This window comes from Magnolia sinica, chromosome 4, assembly GCF_029962835.1.
Source record: "Magnolia sinica isolate HGM2019 chromosome 4, MsV1, whole genome shotgun sequence".
NCBI classification, from domain to species: domain Eukaryota; kingdom Viridiplantae; phylum Streptophyta; class Magnoliopsida; order Magnoliales; family Magnoliaceae; genus Magnolia; species Magnolia sinica.
Window position 1 is genome coordinate 14,102,570 of NC_080576.1, and position 22,862 is coordinate 14,125,431.

A 22,862-nucleotide genomic window follows, 5' to 3' on the forward strand; every position below is an offset into this window, starting at 1 on the left:
TTTTTGGAAAGATATATTTTAATTAAAGGAGGACCAGAAAACAACAAAAAAACGAAAGAAATCAACAACAATAAAAATATATAAAAATACAAAAGAATTCTTCCACCTTACATCATTTCCATCCTTATATTGTTAAATTATTTGCCACTAAAAATGGACCGTTGTCTTTTCTCCTTTATAGCACGCCCATCCAATTAACCATTTAGATCATCAAACTAACAGTCCTCGTGTAGTCTGCTGATGTGTGCCACCCTATAGTTCCTATCTCTTGAGAAATGACACCAACAAAGTAAGGCCCATCCGATAAACGGCTTGGATCATATGGCTATGATGCTGCCATACATGCAAGGGCGGGTGCCACTTCTCTAGAAAACAATGGTGATTGAACGTTCCCCCGTTAAAAACTTCCTATGAACCATCGTAGTGTTTTCGTAATGTTTATTTTCCCTCAAATAAACGTGAATGAAGAAAAGAAAAAATCGTCTTGATTCAAAACTTTTGCGGCCCATCAATGATCAATCACCACTTTTTCCTACATCAACTGAGAATTGGATCTACTTTACTCCCGAGATTATGCCCTAAAATAATCTGAAAAATGGATGGACGGTGTGAATGTAGAATACTTACATCAAGGTAGGCCTTACGGTAGGGGCCTAACTCTCTTGGTTGAGGCTGGGCCGCACCTAATCCGCTACCCTCGCGAAGCCAGGGACCACCATACGATCAATTAGGACCCTACCAGATGAGGAGTTATTTGATACTATGGTAGAGAGTGATACTCCATACATGTGCACACAGAAAGTGTCCATGTACTGTAAATATAACTCAAATCCGAACGATCCAATCAGTGGAACCCAGTGTTGATGGAGAGCATCCCAAAGGTCAGATTGATCAGACCTCAGATCAATGGAAATGTGTTTGCTGAATTCGAACTATATGTTATTTGTTGTTTTACCTGTTCATTAGACGTATGCCAATCAAGAAGGTAAGTTCATAGGTTCAGATCAAGTTTTGGGTTACTCTACATATATTGTGGGGCCCACTATTTTGAGGGCTCAATTTAAGCTCGATTTATGCCTTGTGTAAAATTTGTGCGCACGCGAGTATGGAGCATCGCAATCTGCCGGAGCATTTATTTAGCTATTCCTTCTTCCAAGAGCCTCTCTTCCTTTCTCTCGTTGGCAGTGTGCGGCGAGGGTCTCTCTCATTGGCAGAGAGAGAGAGAGAAAGAGAGAGAGAGGAAGAAGATGGTATTGTGGGTATTCGGGTATGGATCTCTCATTTGGAAAGCAGGCTTTCGCTACGACGAGCGACTTGTTGGATTCATCAACGGATTTCGCCGTGTCTTCTACCAGGGCCTCTCTCTCTCTCTCTCCCCTCCTCCTCCTCCTCTCTTTGAATTTCTTGCATGCCACGTGTATAATGCTTAATGCTCATCATCACACTCTGTCTGAGTATCAAAGTGTTCCTCATATATCTATCCCAGTGATCGGATACACTTTCAGCGGACGGGAAAGTTACTGTCCACCTTGTACAAACAGCTAAGGTGTGAGGTCTATATACGATATCCGAACCGTCGGATATGTTGGCCGCACGTTGAATATCAATTGGTAGCAAAATCAGGCCGACCCAATCATCAAGTGAGCCACTCGTGTGTATTGAGTGAATTGAGTGGCTGGCTGTCCATTGTTTTCTATGGCGTGGCCCCCTTGATTAATGATCAAGGTGGGGGCCGGCCTTTTTGACGCCTTGGATGTCGTTCACATGTTAGGTGGACGGTAATTTTACCCTCCGGTGAGGTGAATGTGATAATTCCTCATATCTGTGTAAGTTACAGTGCTCCTAGTTGCATTGGGACACTTTGACAGTTGATCAATTGATCTGGACAGACCATTGGGTTCACCCCAAATTTCACGGGCTACTATGTGAAGATCACCCCGATCGGACTACTGTAAAATCCGATCAATGGTGTATACAATTAACAGTCAGGATCAGTTATAACAAAATAGGTCCAATCAACAATTCAAGCCATCTATTTGTTGGGGCCCATCATGAGTTGCTTATGGTTCTAAAGAATTGCTTCTATCAGACAATCTGATCCATCTTATCCATTGTTCAGAAGGTGGATGGCCAACTTATGGATGGATAGGATGATCCAATCGGTGTGATTTTTGAGTGGTAGCCCATGAACTCTGTTGCTGGATTGAGTCTACGGTTGGGATCGATCGATTGGACCTTCCAAGTGCCTGTGTACAACTTGGAGAACTCAATCATTTATCCTGTGTAAATGTGTATGTTTTCATTCCTTTCTACAGGTAGCACTGATCACAGGGGCACTCCTGCTTATCCAGGCAGAACAGTCACCTTGGAGGCTTCTCCCGGGGATGTCTGTGTAAGTCCTCTCAATCTTTTTTTCTTGAGATAGTGGTTGGTGATTCATGTAGAAATGTGTTTGGATGTACTGTCAAATTGAATTGAAACTACCCAATTGTGATTATCAGCCTACCTCTGCATTCATATCAGAAAATTCAAACTGAAAGAAATGTAACTGCAATTTGAGGGCTACTTGTGAATCTTTGCTCAATTCACTTGCACATCCAAATACAAACGTAAGAGTTAGAAATAATCAGATGATATCTTCACCTTGTCGAATGTTGCGAGAAGATAACCTACCACACTTTACCGCATGATGGAAATCTTCCCACAAAAAAACACCCATGAAATCCCAGCTGTTCATTCTTATGAATTATGATGCATATCAAACAATGTGCTAGAATGACGTGACTTTATTCTGTACCAATTTCAATGTGTCCATGCATCACAGAGTAATATTGGGTTTAGGTCCATTAGATGTAGAAAAAAAAATGGTACTTTTTGTCTTATATGACCAACAAACACATTACATTTGTTAAAAAAGGGGGCTGTTACATGACTTGTATGATTAAAAGATAAATATTATTGGCAACAATGTCACTTGAGAGTCTAAAGTTCTAAACAAAGATTCACGTGAGTCCATTCCCATTTTCCACCAATGCATGTTTTTACTGAAGTAATGTTGTGTGGATCTATTAAAAAACTTCTTTTTGGATATTATGCTTAGTCATCATCAATTCATCATAGCCTGTCCCGGGTATTTGCAGATGGATTGGATACTTATTGAAAGAGGGTCAATTAAAGAGCTGGCTTTATAGTTTACCATGTAACAAGTATGCTTCATTTTCAAATGCTGAGTCTGCCACACATGTTGGATACACATCGAAACTCCTAGTAGGAAAAGCCTTAATTTATCTTTTCTTCATGTATTTTGGAAATGTATATATGCTTCTTTTGTAATTCTTGGTGTGTGTTTTTTAGATGGACTTTTCTAATCTTATGCATACATGAAGTAATATTTGATAAGAATGCATTTTTCAAATCATCATTATCTATGCCTTATCCCAACTAGTTGGGCTCAGCAAGAATGCATTTTCCAAATATCATTATGTATATATGTATGGACATGCGAGTTTGTCAGGTTTTCCAGGGTCCCAAGTCCAACACATTTGCATCCATGAGTACCTATTCTATACTGACACACTTGGCCACATCCAAGTTACATAGTTTAGAAATATGTTGATGTGGAAAGTACTTTGCAATTTGACCATGATCCTAGTCCAGTGGGTTATGGGATGTAGTTCATAACATCAGGTTTGCGGATCTGACAGATTATAAGATGAAGCTCTAGATTCTATTATAAGTTTTGGATGCACCTCATTGGTTGGTTCTTCTTAATATATTTTTGGAGATTCTTGACTGTTTCATTGAGATCTCAATCTTTCTTACCTGCTAGCCGCTAGGAATCCAAATAGTCAACATTGTTGCAGAGTAATGGCAAGGGGTTCAAGTGGCCGTTAAGAACTTTAGGCCTTCTTTTCCTTCTATTCCAGAACCAGACATAGATATACATTTCTGCCTTGTAGGAAAACAGTAAAATTTTATGACAAAAAGAAGAAGAAGAAGCACACTGTTAGTGCCACTTGAGGACCAGGTTGCTGATGTCCCGGGTCAAGCAATGCAGCTCGAGGATGAGGATTACAAGAATTCTGGATGTAATTTTTTTACCTGATGAACCTAAATAGCGCCTTTCTGTTCTTGATGTTAGGGAGGAGAGCAAAGATAAATAGTCTTTATTGTCGCTTTGAAGCTTGAGAATAGGATTACGGAATAGGTAGAATGGAGTTGGCTTATGGGATCAGGAGAGCCTGTTTTGTCATGAACTCAGTGCCCATATTGTAAATTTATTGCACTTCGCAAGTTTTTCCTTTCAGTTGGTCCTTATTCACTAGACCATTGGATTTGGGCTCTATATTATATTTTAAATCTGTCATGAGAACTGGATTATAAAAGATAACTCTTTTATTTTGCAAGGTTACAGTGGGGAGTTGCGTATAAAGTTTCGGGAGAGGAGGATGAACAAATTGCATTATCAGTAAGACAGCTAATGCTCTATTTTATTTTTATATAATTATTCTATATATGCAGTAATATTGTGTGTTTCCACATTTTGTTCTGTTATTTAAAATGGATTAGGCTGCTTAAGACTGTGACTCTCCTTAGGTAGCAATGCTTCTACTTTTACGTCTCAGACATTTTGCTTCTGATTGTGATAGGAATCGATTTTCATCTACTTAAGGAAGTAATTCCCATAGCTATTTTGCTATGAATTTCCATCTTTTATTTATTTTTTGACTGAAAGGCAAGGACTGGTTGGCTCAGGGAAGCATAGTGACAAATCTCATTCTTAGCAATTTCTCGGGAGATTTTCAGATTTTGACCTTTTTCTCACAATAACATGGGGAAAATCTCACTGAAAATGAAATATTAAAATATATTTATTATAATTTTGGGGTAAAAATGAATTTATTTAAAGTTTTGGATTTATTTCATAAAAATTGTGGTAATTTGGTGATAAAATCGTGAGAAATTTAAAACTGCTGAGATTTTGAAAATCTTACAATATTCTCGCAATAATATCATTTAATGAATTTCCCACGAGAATATTGTGAGATTCTCAAAATTTTGTTGATGTTTGTCCCATGCAGGGGAGAGCAAACTTTAAGAGTTGTTTAGTGCATGGTATTAGATGGGATTGGGTGGTATGGAATTCTATTTGTTCCCATGCAAATTCCATCCGATGTTTGGAAACAACAGGAATGATCGGATTAATCCCGGTATTATATATTCCAGAGCCAGTGGTGGATATTGCAGGATTTCGAAATCCACTACATATGTGGGCCCCACGTTGATGCTTGTGTTTTATCCACACCATCCATCCATGTGCGCCATTTACATGTGACATTCAAGTTGCATATGCATACAGGTGACCAGCATTAGTTGTGAAATGTGGTCTATTGATTACAAATCTATGGTCCACCAAATGTAGGCTTCACTAAATACAATGTATTTCCCAGGAGAAGAATTTGATCCAAAACGTGGGATTGGAAGGTGAAAATACCATGTTATTTCTAGACATGTAATCATTGTGCAATAATGTTTTTAATTCCTTCTAATGCAATTCCATACCATTTAATACTGCTGTCCAAACAGGCCGTGGGATTAAATGGTATGGAATTGCATTAGATAGAATTTGAGGTGTACACGAGTCGAACCGAGTCGAGCTTGGCACAACTCGACTCGGCTCAGCCACTTGCTAACCCCAGCTCGAACTCGACTCGGCTCAGTCCTCGAGCCTGACTAGCTAGCTTGACTCGGTTTAGTCAGCAGATTGGCCAGTTCGGGCTGAGTTCGAGCCGAGTTCACCTATGCAGTAATTTCACAAACACATGGACTGCACCTTCAAAATCTCACTGTATGTAAAACAACAGCAGTGGTTTTACAGGTATTTCATCAAACACCTTGTAATCAACATAAAAATTAAGAAAAAAAAGGGTATTTGTTTCATATACATACCTTCCTTGCCACCAGCCACACTTCGTATAGTCATTTCATCAAACACTTGGTGAGCAACATCAATATCAAAGTAACCGAGTCACCAAACTGGTTCGATCCGAGTTCGATTCAAGTTGGGTTCGATCTGAGTCGAGTCGAGCTCGGGCAAGCTCAAACTCGGTTCGAAATTTTTTCGAGCTCAAAAAATCAGCTCGACTTGGCTTGAACTCAGTTTCGAACCGAGTTGAATCGAGCTTTTTCGAGTCGAGTCGAGCGAGCTAACCAAGCTAACTCAATTCGTGTACAACCCCAGATAAAATTAACACCATTATTCCACAATGATTGCATGTCTGGAAATACCATGGTATTTTGACCATCCAATCCCCACGTTTAGTATAAATTCTTCCTCTGGGAAAAACACTATTAAGTGAAACCCGTGTTTGGTGGACCATGGAATTGTAATCAAATGGACTAGTTTCACAATTGATGTTGGTCACTTGCACACGCATGCAACTTGAATGTCACTTGTAAAGGGCACATATGGATGGACGGCATGGATAAAACAGATGCATCAATGCAACTCAAATGTCACTTGTAAAGGGCGCATATGGATGGACGGCATGGATAAAATGCATGCATCAATGTGGGGCCCACAGATGCAATGGATTTCCCCACCAGAAATCTTGCATGTGACCAAATGTAATTCCATCGCACCTAATCCTAATCCGTCCCATCGTCTCCAAACGGCAGATGGAATTTGCACATCACCAAATGCAATTCCATCCCACCTAATCCCCCCCAAGCCCACGTACCAAACAGGCCCATCTTTAGATAGTGGCTTCTGTTTCGCCTTCAGCCTTCAAGAATTCCATTTTCATGAATAAAGGACTGATAGAAAAGTAATATGCTAGATGCAAAATTTTGGGTCTATTTTATGCATTTTGACATATAGGATTCTAGTAAGTTCTTTGATTGCATGAAAAAATTTGCGCCTTTTGTATATGGTTAGTCTAACGTGTCCTAGATGTATACCTTAAAACTAAAAAAGATAAGTGCTTATTGTTCGTAAGAATTTTCTTATAATTATACCGACTGATTTGGTAAAGTTCTTACAGTCTTACAATGCGGCCATTTCACCTTAATACAGTTTCATACATATCTTTTAGACCAGGCATAGTTCATTTTTTTGCATGTCCACTTTTGAGGGCTTGTTTGCGTGAGAAAACCCTAATGAACTGATGACATAGAGTGTGGATCTACCACATCTTTCTTTATGTTTTGCAGCAAAGAAGCCCCAGAAATTAGATGTATTTTGTTTTTTATCAGGGGAGCTTAGAAATAATTCATCTCATCTGTGAGATTTTTTCACAAAAAAATGACAAAGGAACAAGAAGTGTCGGGTACCAAAATGAACTGGCATTCATTTGGGTTTCTAGTTGGTTTCTTGGGTGCAAACAAACACTAAACAAAATGAAATAACAAATCGAAAGCTCTTTCTTTGGCTTTAGACATGGCAGGTGACTGAACAAGGGTTGGGATCAAAGTGGCCTAACTCACCAACCCTGTGATCTGGATTATGGGTCAGTTGTGATCCAGATCTCTATTCCTACAGATCTGAAATTATGGTCCTATTCTCCTAGTGCATATTAAATTGTAATGTAAATCTATATTAAAAAAAGAAAAGAAAAGTAAATCTATATTCAAAACGCAATGATTTTTACTATGATTTATACAACATCATGAAGATATTAGTATTATGCATGAGGGACCCCTATAAAAATAATATTCATCATCTGATATATGCATGGCAATATTATTTTTATATAAAATTATACTGTATTATAATATTCATCATCTCATATATACATAGTGATATCATTTTGTTTATAAAACTATACTGTATATACCTAGTGTGATAATTCGATTGACCACATGATCCTACCTCTAGCATACCATACTCAAAAGTAGCATACTGTGTAGCTGGTCTTATACCACGTATCAGATGGATCCATGATCCAGGTGACCTTGGTTGTGATTAAAGTGGCTATACCTATGATTTTTTTAAAGGCAATCATTTATTAATCTGTTGAAAACGTATACAAAGATTTACAAAGCAGGTCAGAGATCTGAAAAGGAAAAAGTCAGATCTACAACATTTACAGAGATAGCCCACCACTGAACTAACTGCTTAGCCCTATTGAAACAAACCGAAGCCCGACTACTTCAATTTCTGAAGCAATGCTTGTTCCTTTCCTCCCAAAGTGACCAGATTCCTGCGAGTAAAACCAGCCTCCAAAAGGCTCTACCTTTTTTGCTTATCCCTCCCCCGTGCCAAGCTAGGAGGAAGAGCTTCATTGACCTGGGAACCACCCATGATACGTTGAATAGGGAGAGAAAGCTGCCCCACAACTCTTTTGCGAATGAGCAGTGAATAGATGATCCACTGTTTCCTCGGCTTGCATACACATGATCATTTGTAAGTGGCAAGTTCCTTCGAGTGGCTTTCATACACATGATGCAGACATTTGTAAGTGGTTACACCTATGATGGACTCCCAGATGAGACAATGTGCTGAGACTGATTGGTAGAGGCTACTTCCAAAATGAGAAGAAACAGTAAAGAAGAGATTGCACACTGGAGGCTGCATCACAAACTAATTCATCCATGCATCTCTATATTATCTTCCTCTGCTGATAAAAATGTAGGGTTTTACCTGAGGTTGGAGGTCATGGAATGGACTTGGAGGTTTCTTTGACCATCTCTAATCTTTCATTATGCATTTCCCTTCTACCTGTGTAGTGGCTAACGCTGATGGGGGGAGAATGAATCAGTTGCAGACACGAGACTAATGTATCTGTAGTTTTAGGGCCTGTTTGGGTGGTGCCAAGAACTCAGCCCTGCTCATTTCTGCACAAATGGCTGACAATGTCTGGATTTGGAAAAGAAATTACCCTTTCCGAAAGCGAGTTCCCGGGAGAATAGCCATTTCCCTTTTTGTGTGTAAATGAGTTGGTGAGGCAGGGTTTATCCATCAACCTGCACATGTGCTGCCATTAGAGGTGGATTGTAACCATATCTTGGCTAAAAATCAGGCCAGTCTGCTCTTCAGGTGGGACACAAAAGTACAAAAAATCTGAACCATTCAGCAATTGTTACTGTGAAGTAGTAAAATGTCCAGACAGACGCTGATATGCCCTTGGTTATTGTTGTTATAATTCTCTAGAATGAGTTGGGATGAGTTTTGGGCATCCTCCAAATGAGGGCTTAGGTGTGGAGACTGAATTGCAACACTAGTTAACAGGGCTGAAAGTCGGGCGGGTCGGGTCGGGTCGGGTCGGTGCTCAACACTAACCCAACCCAACCCAACCCAACCTCGGGTTGGGAGTTCTCAATCCAAGCAGGCTCGGTCGGGTGGATACATGCTAATATTTTCGTTATTACATTAGTCTATTATATTTCAATACACATCTTATTTTTTGTACCTATGATTTGATTAATTATATATATAGTTATTTATCGTAAAGAGCTTCACTTTTTCGAAACAAACAAGCTAAAATATAGGACAATTACGCATTTAACACTCAAGCATATCAAATTTGAAGCATTATCAAATATCAATAGCATATCAATTTTCAAATAATATCATATATAAGAAACAAAACACGGTAGAAACTAGAAAGACAAGAACATACCTCAAGTCTTCTGTGTTTTTGTCATAGTGTTAAAGAAGAACATATCTTTAATTGTTGCTCCTACTTCTTTCCAAAAAAATGCATATTCAAAGCCTTAATAACCTGCATAGTAGATACATAAATTACACTTTTATATTCAAAATCAAATACTACTTAAGAATAGCATTACTCAACTTCCTTCAAATTTGTTTTGTTATGTTATCTCTTTAAGTCATTTAAAGGAATGAACTTCTATATAAAATCAATCCAAACTATATGACTATTAATAAATAAAGTACTAGATGTCATAAAAAAAGAAACAAGAGTTGCATCCAACAAAGTTACATCTAATAGCCTATAAACGTAATTACTATTCTGATACAAAAAACTTAGTCAAGTGCCATCCTAAATTTCATAATTTTAAAAGTCACTCATTGCTCTTCAAACTTCCATGTATTCCATATTCCTCAACCTATGAAATCAAGTAAGAGTCTAGATTAATCATAACAGTAGGTTTAATTTATATATATATATATATATATATATAACAATTTGAAGACTCAATTTATTAATTAGTTACTCCAAAAAATACAAGATTCAAGTTGCACATATATGATTACTTTTGGGATGCAACAGTGGATGACTCATAAGATACTGAAACATAATAAATAAATATTATATTAAGTCATCAACAAAGATACAAAAATTATACAAATATCACTAAAGTGAAAGTTTAGTTAGTAGTTACTTGATTCATCATCTTCTAACTCTTCCAATTTTTCTTCATTATTGATTGGAATTGATGAAACCTGTAACCAATATTGTGTACATATCAAACACTCCACAATATTGGGTATCAATGAACTTTGAAACTAATCAAGAATTCGACCCTAGATACTAAAAGCTGACTCTTAAGCAATGGTTGATATAGGAGTCATAAGTATGTCACGAGCCATGTGTGAGAGTACGTGATACTTTAAAGAACTTGCCTTTCACTAATCTAAAATGTTGAAAGTGGACAAATTTACTTCAACATCTTCTTCAAGATATCAATCAATCTTAGATTTAGTTGCAAACTTGTTTTTCCGGCAGAAATCTGAGATACTCTTGCTAACATCTACAATATGCTCAACAATTCCATCAGAAAGAGTATCCATGCTCTTTTAGGTTAATGCATTATCTTCGGTTGAATCTAGAGTTGCTGCAAAAGAATGATATTGCTCAAAGAAACGATTCATAGTATCCCCGACTTTCTCAATCATCTCCTTAACGTTTTCCATTAAATACAACTTGGAATAACAAAACTTCACATACTTGTAATAAGGATCTAAAACAACAACAATCACTAACAATATATTAACACAATCAAAGTTCCCCTCATACTTTGCAAACTTCATCTTCATTTTTAATCCCATGTCACGAAAGCTCAAATCTTCGCTTATAAACCACGAAATTTAGAGTCTTTCAATTGCATAAATCTCATGAAAGTATGCATTTGCAGTAACATACTTCAAACTAGATAGATGTGTGGTGACATTATAAAAAGTTTCTAGAAACTTGCATAATACACTTGCTTTGACCCAATCTGCATTTATAGGCATCAACTCACCAATGCCTTTTTGATATTGCTAGTCATTTTCTTCCATTCACTCAAAAGCCTTTTGGAAAACTAAAGCGGATTCCAAAAAAAAAAAGCAGAGTTCCATCTAGTGGTAACATCTAAGCAAACAACTTTTCTACTGGTTATTCCTTCTACCACATAACATTTGAAATCTTGAAGTCAAGAAGGTGGACTTCTAACATACCGCACACAATGACGGATACGAATGATTGCTTCTTTAGTTTCGTTGATACCATCTCTTATAATCAAGTTCAGAACATGAGCAAAACAACGCATATTAAGGAACTAATTGTCTAACAACAACTCATTCCGTTTAGCTAGTTTTATTTTCAATGAACAAACCGCCAAATCATTTGAACTTGCATTGTCTACTATGATAATTTGTATCTTCTATAAGCCCCTTGTTATCAAACAAAGCTCAACTACATTAGCGATGTATTCACCATTATGAAGCGTTGGAAACACGCAAAAGTTAATAATTTTTTTTTTTGTAACTTCCAATCCATATATACAATGTGCAGTGAGGCACATATATCTAAGATTTTGGATGGATGTCCACGTATCAATGGTTAGATAAACTATTTCAACCGACTTCTCAAATTCACCTTTCAACTTAACCCTCTCGCACTTTTATCTTAAGGTGATGTGTAACAAAATCTAAAACTTGGACTGCATTACTTGACAAAAGTTTTTAAAACCCTGATGCTTGACAAAATTGAACGGCAACTCATCAACTATTATCATGCGTGCAAGGGCTTTTCTACAAGCTTCTGGATTAAAACTCTAATTTACAACCCCATGGCTCTCACCATCTTTCCCTACTAAGACTTTCAATTTCCGTTGTTTTAGATATTTATTATTCGGATATTTCTTGCATTTATCCAGATGTATCCAAAGTAGTGTCTTGCTTACTATTAGCTTAATATTCTTGATTATAATAATAGCAAAATGCTCTCTTTTCTTTTGTTTCTTGCTTCTCAACTTTTTTAAAGTGTTCCCATACTCCTAAGACATTACTGCGTGTCGTTGTCGTCTTCTTTTTCTTTTTTAATGTCACTTGTTCACTAACTATATAAGTACCTGTAACATCAACATGAGTATTACTATCACCCATTTCAGACATCCACTTATATATCCTGACATCAAAAGAATAAATAAAAACTCTATGCATAAGAGACATGTTGAAAATAAGTTATCAATAAGATTGTTTTAAATATTTAAAATTTCAATAAGGATCTATGAAGACATCTATGATCCAACAATGGAAATAATTTTCCATAGAAATTCAAAGTTTAAAGCATCTAACATGTCCAGAAGCATCTACCGGGTATGAAAGCGGGACACTTACAAAATCAGGTCGATCCAACCATGAGATGGGCTAGTTATTTTCCTCGTTGGATCATAAATGTATTCATAGATCGCTATTGAAATTTTAAATATTTAAAACACCCTTATTGATGACCTATTTTCAACATATCTTTTATGTATAAAGTTTTTATTATTATTTTAAATTCTTTTGATGTCAGGATATATAAGTGGATGTCCGAAATGGGTGATAGTAATGCTCATGTTAATGTTACAGGTACTTATATAGTTAGTGAACAAGTGACATTAAAAAAGAAAATAAATATGATAATGACGCACAATAATGTCTTAGGAGTATAGGAACACTTTAAAAAAGTTGAGAAGCCAGAAACAAAAGAGAAGAGAGCCTTTTGCAATTAATATAATCAAGAATATCAAGCTAATAATAAGGAAGACATTACTGCACTTTAGAGACATTTGGATAAATGCAAGAAATATCCAAAAAATAAGGATCCAAAACAACGAATATTGGCAGTCTTAGTAGGGAAAGATGGTGAGAGCAGTGGGGTTGTAAATTGGAGTTTTAATCAAGAAGATTGTAGAAAAGCCCTTGCACACATGATAATAATTAATGAGTTGTAGTTCAATTTTATCAAGCATGAGGGTTTCAGGAACTTTTGTCAAGTAATGCAGCCCAATTTTCAAATTTTGTTACACATCACCTTAAAGAAATATTGTCGCGAGTTATACAAGTACGAGGGGGTTAAAGATGAAGGGTGAGTTTGATAAGTCAGTTGAAAAAGTTTGTATAACCACTAATATGTGGACATCCATCCAAAATCTTGAATATATGTGTCTCACTGCACATTATACAGATCATGATTGGAAGTTACAGAAAAAAATTATTCACTTTTGCATGTTTTCAATGCCTCACAGTGGTGAATACATCGCTAATGTAGTTGATCTTTGTTTGATAACATAGGGCTTACAGAAGACAAACTATCACAGTGAACAATGCAAGTTCAAATGATGTGGCGGCTCATTCATTGAAAAGAAAACTAGCTAAACGGAATGGGTTGTTGTTAGGTGGTGAGTTCCTTAATATGCGTTCTTGTGCTCATGTGCTAAACTTAATTGTAAGAGATGGTGTCGACGAAGCTAAAGAAGCAATCTTTCGTATCCGTCATTGTGTACGGTATGTTAGAAGTCCACCTTCTCGACTTCAAGATTTCAAACGTTATGTGGCAGAAGAAGAAATAACCAATAGAAAGGTTTTTTCTTGGATGTTACCAATAGATGGAACTCCACTTTTTTATATTGGAATCCGCTTTAGTGTTCTAAAAGGCTTTTGAGTGAATGAAAGAAAATGACTAGCAATATAAAAAAAGACATTGGTGAGTGGATGCCTACAAATGCAGATTGAGTCATAGCAAATGTATTATGCAAGTTTGTAGAAACTTTTTATAATGTCACCAGACGTCTATCTAGTTCGAAGTATGTTACTGCAAATGCATACCTTCATGAGATGTATGCGATTGAAAGACTCTTTACTTTCGTGGTCTATAAGCGAATATTTGAACTTTCGTGACATGAGATTAAAAATGAAAATAAAGTTTGCAGAGTATGGGGGGAACTTTAATTGTGTTAATATATTGTCAATGATCATTGTTGTTTTGGATCCTTATTACAAGTTAAAGTATGTGAAGTTCTGTTATTCCAAGTTGTATACAATGGAAAAGGTTAAGGAGATGATTGTGAAAGTCATGAATACTATGAATCGTTTCTTTGAGCAATACCATTCTTTTACGGCAACTTTAGATTCAGCTAAAGATAATGCATTAACTTAAAAGAGCATGGATACTCCTTCTAATGAAGTTGGGCATATTGTAGATATTAGGCAAGAGTATCTCGGATTTCTACTTGAAGAACAAGTTTGCCACTAAATCTGAGATTGATCGATATCTTGAAGAAGACGTTGAAGTAAATTTGTCCACTTTCAACATTTTAGATTGGTGGAAGGTAAGTTCTTCAAAGTATCATGTACTCTCACACATGGCTCATAACATACTTGTGATTTCGATATCCACAGTTGCTTAAGGGGTTGTTTGGCACCATAGATTTTGGGGGATTTCAAATCCCCTAATTGTTTGGCACCAAAAACTACCTGGGGGTTTCAAATCCCCTCAAAGAAGGGGTTTGAAATCCATGGTGAAAGCATAGATTACATCTAAAATCCTTCCAAGAGTTGCATGTGTAACATGTGTGTCACTAGACTATTAATCTATTGGACACATGGCCCACTAATGATATCCCAAAATAATTAGATTATCAATTGCATCACTATAATTACTTTAATATGATGATCAGCGCTGTCCAAACATTGTCCATGTAAGTCAACGATTAAAAATCGTTGGTTAGTCAGTTAGACGTGATCTTGTGCTCATGGCCCATCCGAGACTTGGAATTTCATCATTTTCCGATAAAGTATGTATTTCAGTGGGCTTATTACAACCATTGTGTCAAAAATTGCATACGTTCACTAATTAGAGATATTAAAGTTGATTTGGTAATTAAATTCAAACTCATGTAAATATATTATGCATAGCTACTTTTGGATTGAAGTTGATATTGAATCTAGGGTGCCAAACACAATAAGAGGGTTTCAAATCCAAGGGGTTTCAAATCCACTCCCAAACAGGCCCTAAGAGTTAGCTTTTAGTACTGGGGGTCGAATTCTTGATCAGTTTTGGAGTTAATTAACACATGATATTGTAGAGTCTTTGATATGTACACAAGATTGTTTACTTGTTTCATCAACTCCAATCGATATTGAAGAAAAATTGGAAGAGTTAGAAGTTGATGATTCAAGTAACTACTAACTAAACTTTTACTTTAGTGGTATTTCTATAATTTTTTATCTTTGTTGATGACTTAATATAATATTTATTTATTATGTTTCAGTCTCTTGTGAGCCATCCACTGTTGGATCCCAAAAGTAATCATATATGTGCAACTTGAATCTTCTATTTTTTGGAGTAACTAATTAATAAATTGAGTCTTCAAATTGTTATATTTTATATATATATATATATATATATATGATTAATTAAACCTATTGCTATGATTGATCTAGACTCCTACTTGATTTCATAGGTTGAGGAATATGGAGTACATGGAAGTTCAAAGAGCAACGAGTGACTTTTAGAATTATGAAATTTGGGATGACACTTGAATAAGTTTTATATATATATTAGAATAGTAATTATGTTTACAAGCTATTGGATGTAACTTTGTTGGATGCAACTCTTGTTTCTTTCTTTATGACGTATAATACTTTATTTATTAATGGTCATATAGTTTGGATTGATTTTATATAGAATTTCATTCCTTTAAATGACTTGAAGAGATGACATAACAAAACAAAATTGAAGTTGAGGAGTAATGCTACTCTTAAGTAGTATTTGATTTTGAATATAAAAGTGTAATTTATGTATGTACTATGCAGGTTATTAAAGCTTTTAATACGCATTTTTTGGAAAGAAGTAGAGCTAATTATGAAAGAGATGTTCTTCTTTAACACTTTGACAAAAATATAGAAGACTCGAGGTATGTTCTTGTCTTTCTAGTTTTTACTGTGTTTTCTTTCTTATATATGATATTATTTGAAAATTGATATGCTATTGATATTTGATAATGCTTGAAATTTAATATGTTTGAATGTTAAAGGAGTAGTTATCCTACCATTTAGCGTTTTTGTTTAGAAAAAGTGAAGTTCTTTATGATAAATAACTGCATATATAATTAATAAAATCATAGGTACAAAAAATAAGACGTGTATTAAAATATAATAGACTAATGTAATAACGAAAATATTAGCATGTATCCACCCGACCGAGCCCGCTTGGGTTGAGAATTCCCAACCCGAGGTTGGGTTGGATTGAGTTAGGGTTGAGGTATAGGAACCTTCGGTTGGGTTAGGGTTGAGCACCAACCCACCCGACTTTTAGCCCCATTGCTTACTATCAGCTTGATGTTCTTGATTACAATAATTGCAAAAGGCTCTCTTCTCTTTTGTTTCTGTCTCAACTTTTTTTAAGTGTTCCCATATTCCTGAGACATTATTGTGCCGCACTGCCATCTTACTTTCTTCTTCTTCTTTTTTTCACTTGTCCACTAACTATAAAAGCACTTGTAACATCAACAAGTGCATTACTTTCACCCATTTCAGACATTCACTCATATATCCTGACATCAACAAGAGCATTACTATCACCCATTTTAGACATCCACTTATATATCCTGTCATCAACAAGAACATTACTATCACCCATTTCAGACATCCACTTATATATCTTGACATCAAAAGAATTTAATAATAATAAAAAATAAAAATAAAAATAAAAATAAACTCTTTGCATAAGAGACATGCTAAAAATAGGTAATCAATAAGAGTGTTTTAAATATTTAAAAATTCAATAAAGATCTATGAAGACATCGATGATCCAACAACGAAAATAATTTTCAATAGAAATTCAAAGTTTAAAGCATCTAACCCGTCTGGAAGCATCTCCCAGGTATAAAAGCGGGATACTTACAAAATCAGGTCAATTCAACCATTGAATAGGCTAGTAATTGAATTTAGAGGTTTTATACACTGTTTTTGTCTATGATTGCCCACCTGATGATTGGATGGACATGATCGTTGAACCATCCCATCATCATCGGAGGAAAAATTGATTAGACATTGGATGTGATACACGAAAGATGGTGGGCCCTAGAAAACAATGGACAATAGATGTCCACTGTGAATACTACTAATGTGCATTTCATATTTCATGATATGCTTACCAAAAAATATAAATCTTTACATGTGTTGTGCACATATGATGATCATGACCATGAAATTTGTGTCCACCGAGTAGATGGGCCATATCCAGAACTCAATGGGATTGGATCATTGGACTGCAGTAACCACCCTATCAATGCTAGAAAAGTGGGTGGTAGTAGTCCACATTTAACAGGCAAAGCTCATACAAAATGGATGGCCACACTTGTTCAATTCATAACCCATCTACAAAGTAGTCCACCAGATCAACAATCCCGACAACGAAATGAATGGGCTGTTCGGACCAAACTGCCCACCCTTCCACCTGATATGATACTGAAAATAATCAGAAATGCTGGGGAAAAAATGGAAACGATGAGAGAGAGAGAGAGAGAGAGAGAGAGAGAGAGAGAGAGCATCTAGGGTGAGGCCCTGCATGTCAATGGTTTGGGCTTAGGAACATTGAAACATGACCCCGCTTGGACAACTGAAAACCCAAAAAGTTGGACCATTGAAGCCATCAAACCAACCTTTGTATGATGCAGAGGGAGAAAGAGAGAATAATAAATTGATGGTGATACCCTCCTGAGATGCTCTCTCTCTCTCTCTCTCTCTCTCTCTCTCTCTCTCTCTCTCTCTCTCTCTCTCTCTCTCCAAGCGCGAACGAGGGCTCTCCGACTCCCTCTATCACTCGGACGCAAATTAGCTACTGACTTGAAGTGACGTCACCAAGTTCTGTGGGGCCCACCATGATGTATGTGTTGTATCCACACTCTCCATCCATTTGGAGAGATCATTTTAGGGCGTCAGCCAAAGAATGAGTCAGATCCAAAGCTCAAGTGGACCCCACCATAGAAAGCAGTGGGGACAGTACCATTGAAACCTTCCCAAGCCCACCATGATGTTTATTTGAGAACCAACCTGTTCAGTTAACACAGACATGGAAGAAAGGAAAAAAACAAATATCAGCTTGATCGAAAACTTTTGTGGCCCCTAAGAAGTTTTTAATGGTAGGAGTTCAATCCCTATTGTTTTCTGTGGTGGGGTCTACTTGAGCTTTGGATCTGCCTCATTCTTTGGCTCATGCTCTAAAATGATCTCTCCAAACAGATGGACAATGCGGATACAACACATACATCAAGGTGGGGCCCACAGAACTTGGTGACGTCACTTCGTAGGAGTAAGTTTTATATAACGTTCTCTCTGGAAGCAGAATTGATAGACGACTGGATGCAGATTTCCTGCAAAAAATTAAGCAAATCCAAGCAGGTTTGGTGGGCCCACCTTGATAAATGTGTTTCATATCCACAATGCCCATTTGTTTTTTTCAGATCATTTAATGACGTTATCCCAAAAATTAAGTAGATCCAAATCTCTGGTGTACCAGAACTAAAGTATACTAAAATTATAATTTACAAGTAACTTATATATTGATCCGGTTCGGGTTGGGTTGGGCAACCCGAGCCCGACCTAAATTTTATCATGTTGGTGTTTGTATAGCCCAAGCCCGACACACAACCGAAACATTCTGCCCGAGCCCAACCCACTGTCGGGTTGAACCCGCCCGACTTTCAGCCCTACTAGTGAAATGATATAAACCATTCCTCTACCTTTTGGACAATGATGTTTGGACTCTAAAGCTTCTCGTGAATTTCTTTGTGTGTGCGCGTGCGGGCACACATGCCTGTGAAAAGGTGACAATTTTATTGAAGAAAAAGAAGCTGAACAATACAAAAGTTGACAGGTCGAGTGACCCTATCGTCACTCAACCCCAACTGGACAAGAAATCAACAAAACTAACAAGGCTAAAAATACTGAAAACAACACCAACCCCTCTTTACAATGGATCAAAACAGTAACGTAGTATACAAATGCCTTGCTGATATGAATGAAGTGGAGTGGAGCACTGGAGCTACTGTTTGAATGGAATAAGACAAACATTCAACTCAACATGAGCCATTGGTTATAGAATATCATGCAGTGACTTTCCATGCTAACAACTTGGGTATGCTTGAGTTGGGTTTGGATTGCGTGTACAGTGGTATTTACTAAGATGAATAGAATCTTGCCAAAGCATTATTCCAAGAATCAAAAGGCTGAATGGTATTTATCTGTGCCTCTTTTTCAGCAACTCAGGCACAATTATTAAATTATAGATCAGAGATGGTGGTACTCTTTTCAATCAACAACTAATCTATCATGACAGATGTGGGTCAGATCATGATCTAGTTACAAACTTACAATATTGGAGTGAGGAGAGGTTCCCAGATGGACCTTGTGCATTCACCGTTGTTTTTATTTATATTTTAACTGGATTTTTTTTCCATATAGTTCTGCATCAAATTCAGATCACACATTATTTCTATATCGCAATTGACTTATGTGCCCTCTACTCAAGTGGGCTTGATATCCAGCTCTATAATGGTCATCATAGTCATCAATTGGAGGTCCATGTTTATGCTCCACTTTAAGCATAGATCTCACCCATCATTCCATGACCTTTATGCAATGTGCATTTATCTGTTCTTCAACTGACAGGAGCCTATGTCCATTTCCAGCAGAAATCTAACTAGCTGGAACCTTCACATTCATCGTCATCTTTCTGTTGTGGTGTCCATTCATACCGTCACTATATTGGCCAAAATATATATCTGATCGCAGTCATGTAACATCTTTTATGTGGTTTGCATTGCAGTATCTGGAAGTAAGGGAGAAGCAGTATGATGAGAAGGCTTATCTTGATTTTTTTACTGTAAGTTCCTAATAATCTCCATTAGAATGTAAGATGTAGGATCATTGTAACAGAACTCACTGAGTGCCTATGTAAAATGATTTCAGGACCCGATGTCTACGACTCCAGCAGTCTCTGGAGTCCTGGTGTAAGTGGCAGAATGACTGAATTTTGCATCGTTACTTTTAATATCGTTGATATTCATAACACTTGTGCATTTAGATACATAGCTTCACCGGACAAGAACCTCAATAGGAATTACTTGGGCCCCGCATCACTTGAAGAAATGGCAAAGTATGTTTCTCATTTCCATTTTTTTAAACTATATTCTCCAGTTTAAGATCATCTTATGCATTTTTTCTCATGCTTTATTTCTTGGTGGACAGTCAAATTGTCAATGCCGAAGGCCCGTCAGGACCCAACAGGGACTACCTTTTCCAGCTTGAAAAAGCTCTTCTTCATTTGGGTAATTTTCTTTCAGGCCTTTCAGATTTCATGCTCAAAATTCCTGATATGAGAATTATTAGGAGGCCCTGCATTCTTCCACACTTTCTGGTCGTCTTGGTCATTCATATTGCAGGTCTCGCTATGGATGGCCTAAATAGCCAAATCCACCGATTAGCAATCTTTTCTAACTCACCTTTGTATGAATGGTGATAATCTTTGAGAAGTGGCATCTTTTCTTTGTGGCCCATCAATTGCGGGACCTTCAAAATGAACAATCTGGCCTGTCACATGTTGGGGTAGGAGGAGCAAGCCGAGCCTCATGTGTGAGCACATTAGTATTAGTTGTGGCAATGGGCCGGGTGGTTCCACCCTGTAAGGCCCAGGCCGCTAAAGTTGGTCCGAGGGTTGGGCCCAGGCCAATAATGAGTGGCCCCGCCTGACCCATTGGCCTGGTCCAAGTGGTCTACCATTATATAGAAAGAATGGACGGTTTAAAGACAGTGGTTCCCATTCACACTATATGTTTAGTTTGAAGACAATCGGGTTTAAAGACAGTTCCTATATGTATCTCTTAAAGACAATTGTTGTTTCTGGCACCATCTTTCAATATCCAAACTGTATATATGTAGGATTTATTGTGGATGGAGGATACTGGACAAAATTTTGTTAATTGGACTTATTTCCAATCTTCAATCACTTTTCCTTGCAGAGCCAGCCTCGGCCCAGCCCTACCGCTGCCATTGTCACCCCTAGTTAATCTCTCTGTTCTAATATAGATTCTTTTGTTGTTTTGATTCATGTAGGATGTGAAGACAAGCATGTCATGGATTTAGCCAATGCTGTCAGGAGCATCATTGCAGAGATGAACATGAGTTTGTGATAATGGGCACTAGTACACTCTTGTGAAAGCAGCAATTTTTCAAGAACGATGTTGTAACAATATCATTCTTACCATAGAACAAGTGACTACTTGTTAGCTTCAGGAAGGTAAAAACCTAAATGCCTCATTCTTCATTTCACATTCCTCATCATGAATAAATGTAGGAAAGTGAGAAGACTACTGGAAATAGCAATCCCCAAACATGATTTCTCTATAAACTTGCTGTTTGCTTCCTTGCCGTATGTGAGTTTGCTTCCCTACGTACAAGAAATCGGGGAAACTCCAGTGCGTCAAACATTTACAGAATTGGTGTTGGTTCTACAGCAGTCGTGGAAAACAGAAATTTCACCAGTTGGAATTCCGATTTTGACTCTGTTCTGAAATTGCAGTTGGATAAAAATGGGATGCTTGTGATTTTGGGCAACGCAGCCCATCTTTCCAAATCAAGCTCTTTTTCTTTCTAGGAACCACTCCCTGGAAAGGGATTCATTGCGACCAAACTAATGAAGATGGGTGTGTATATCAGTTTCTTTCTTGCTTGTTTAGTGCCAGCTACATTTATTGCATGACTTGATTTTGAAGTTTGTCCAAACAGTATTGGTGGAATCATGATCGCCTATTTCCCTTTTAGGTCTTCATTAATTTGCAACCAAAGTTGTGTCAGCAATGGGCTGTTTAGGTCATTCTGTCTTAAATAGGCTATCCATGTCATGTTGTCTTGGATGTGTTATTTTATTTGTTGTCATTCAAGCACCCTAGAACAGGAGGAAAGATGGACCGTGGCACATCTGGTGAGCTTAATGTAGATGGGGGCATAGCATGTGTACACATTGACATATGTGCCACTTGTTGGACCCTTAAGATGGATGGTGTCATATGCATACAAGTGGGGTGCTTGAACTTAGTTGCATGTGTGACCTGCACTGAACTAGGGATAAGCCTTTCCCATGGTTCAAACTCTTTTTTTAAAACATTGCAGACTTGTCAACTGTTATGTTTTGAAAATTCATTATTTTTATTTATGTGAGTTGTGTATAAATGAGTTTGACAAATTACAAATGAGTCTGTCATGGGTAACTTATTCCGAATGATCTTTTGCTTGAATCGAAACATCAAAGAGATCAAAATAAAAGAGTAATCATTGATTTCTTTCACTCTAAATGATCAATTCAATCAAGTATGTAATATTGTTCTCATGGATTCCAAAATGGCTGATGTTGTGACGGCTAGTCCCACGTTACCAAATTAGACAGTCATTTGATGGTTGTCTTATCATCATGCTCTTAAAGATCATTGCTTTTCATTTCCAATAAACAATTGGAAATCCCACTAGAAAAGGGGCCATGTGGAGATGTGGGGTCCTTCAGCCGGTGGTCCTGATTGGTGATCTGGTCCCTTGGTGGGATAAATCAAGTTATCCGAATCTCCAAGATCTGCAGATCCTGGCTATCCAA

The 22,862-nt window shown here is 37.1% G+C and overlaps 1 protein-coding gene across 1 annotated transcript; it reads left to right on the forward strand.

Moving 5' to 3' along the window:
- Positions 1–1,151: 1,151 nt before the first annotated feature.
- On the forward strand, positions 1,152–21,639 carry LOC131242520 (gamma-glutamylcyclotransferase 2-3). Its single transcript, XM_058241213.1, has 8 exons — positions 1,152–1,356; positions 2,316–2,392; positions 4,415–4,468; positions 20,046–20,102; positions 20,189–20,229; positions 20,304–20,375; positions 20,468–20,547; positions 21,332–21,639. Exons 1-8 carry the CDS (start codon positions 1,248–1,250, stop codon positions 21,406–21,408), a joined length of 567 nt encoding a protein of 188 aa, XP_058097196.1. The 5' UTR covers positions 1,152–1,247; the 3' UTR covers positions 21,409–21,639.
- The last annotated feature ends 1,223 nt before the right edge of the window (positions 21,640–22,862 follow it).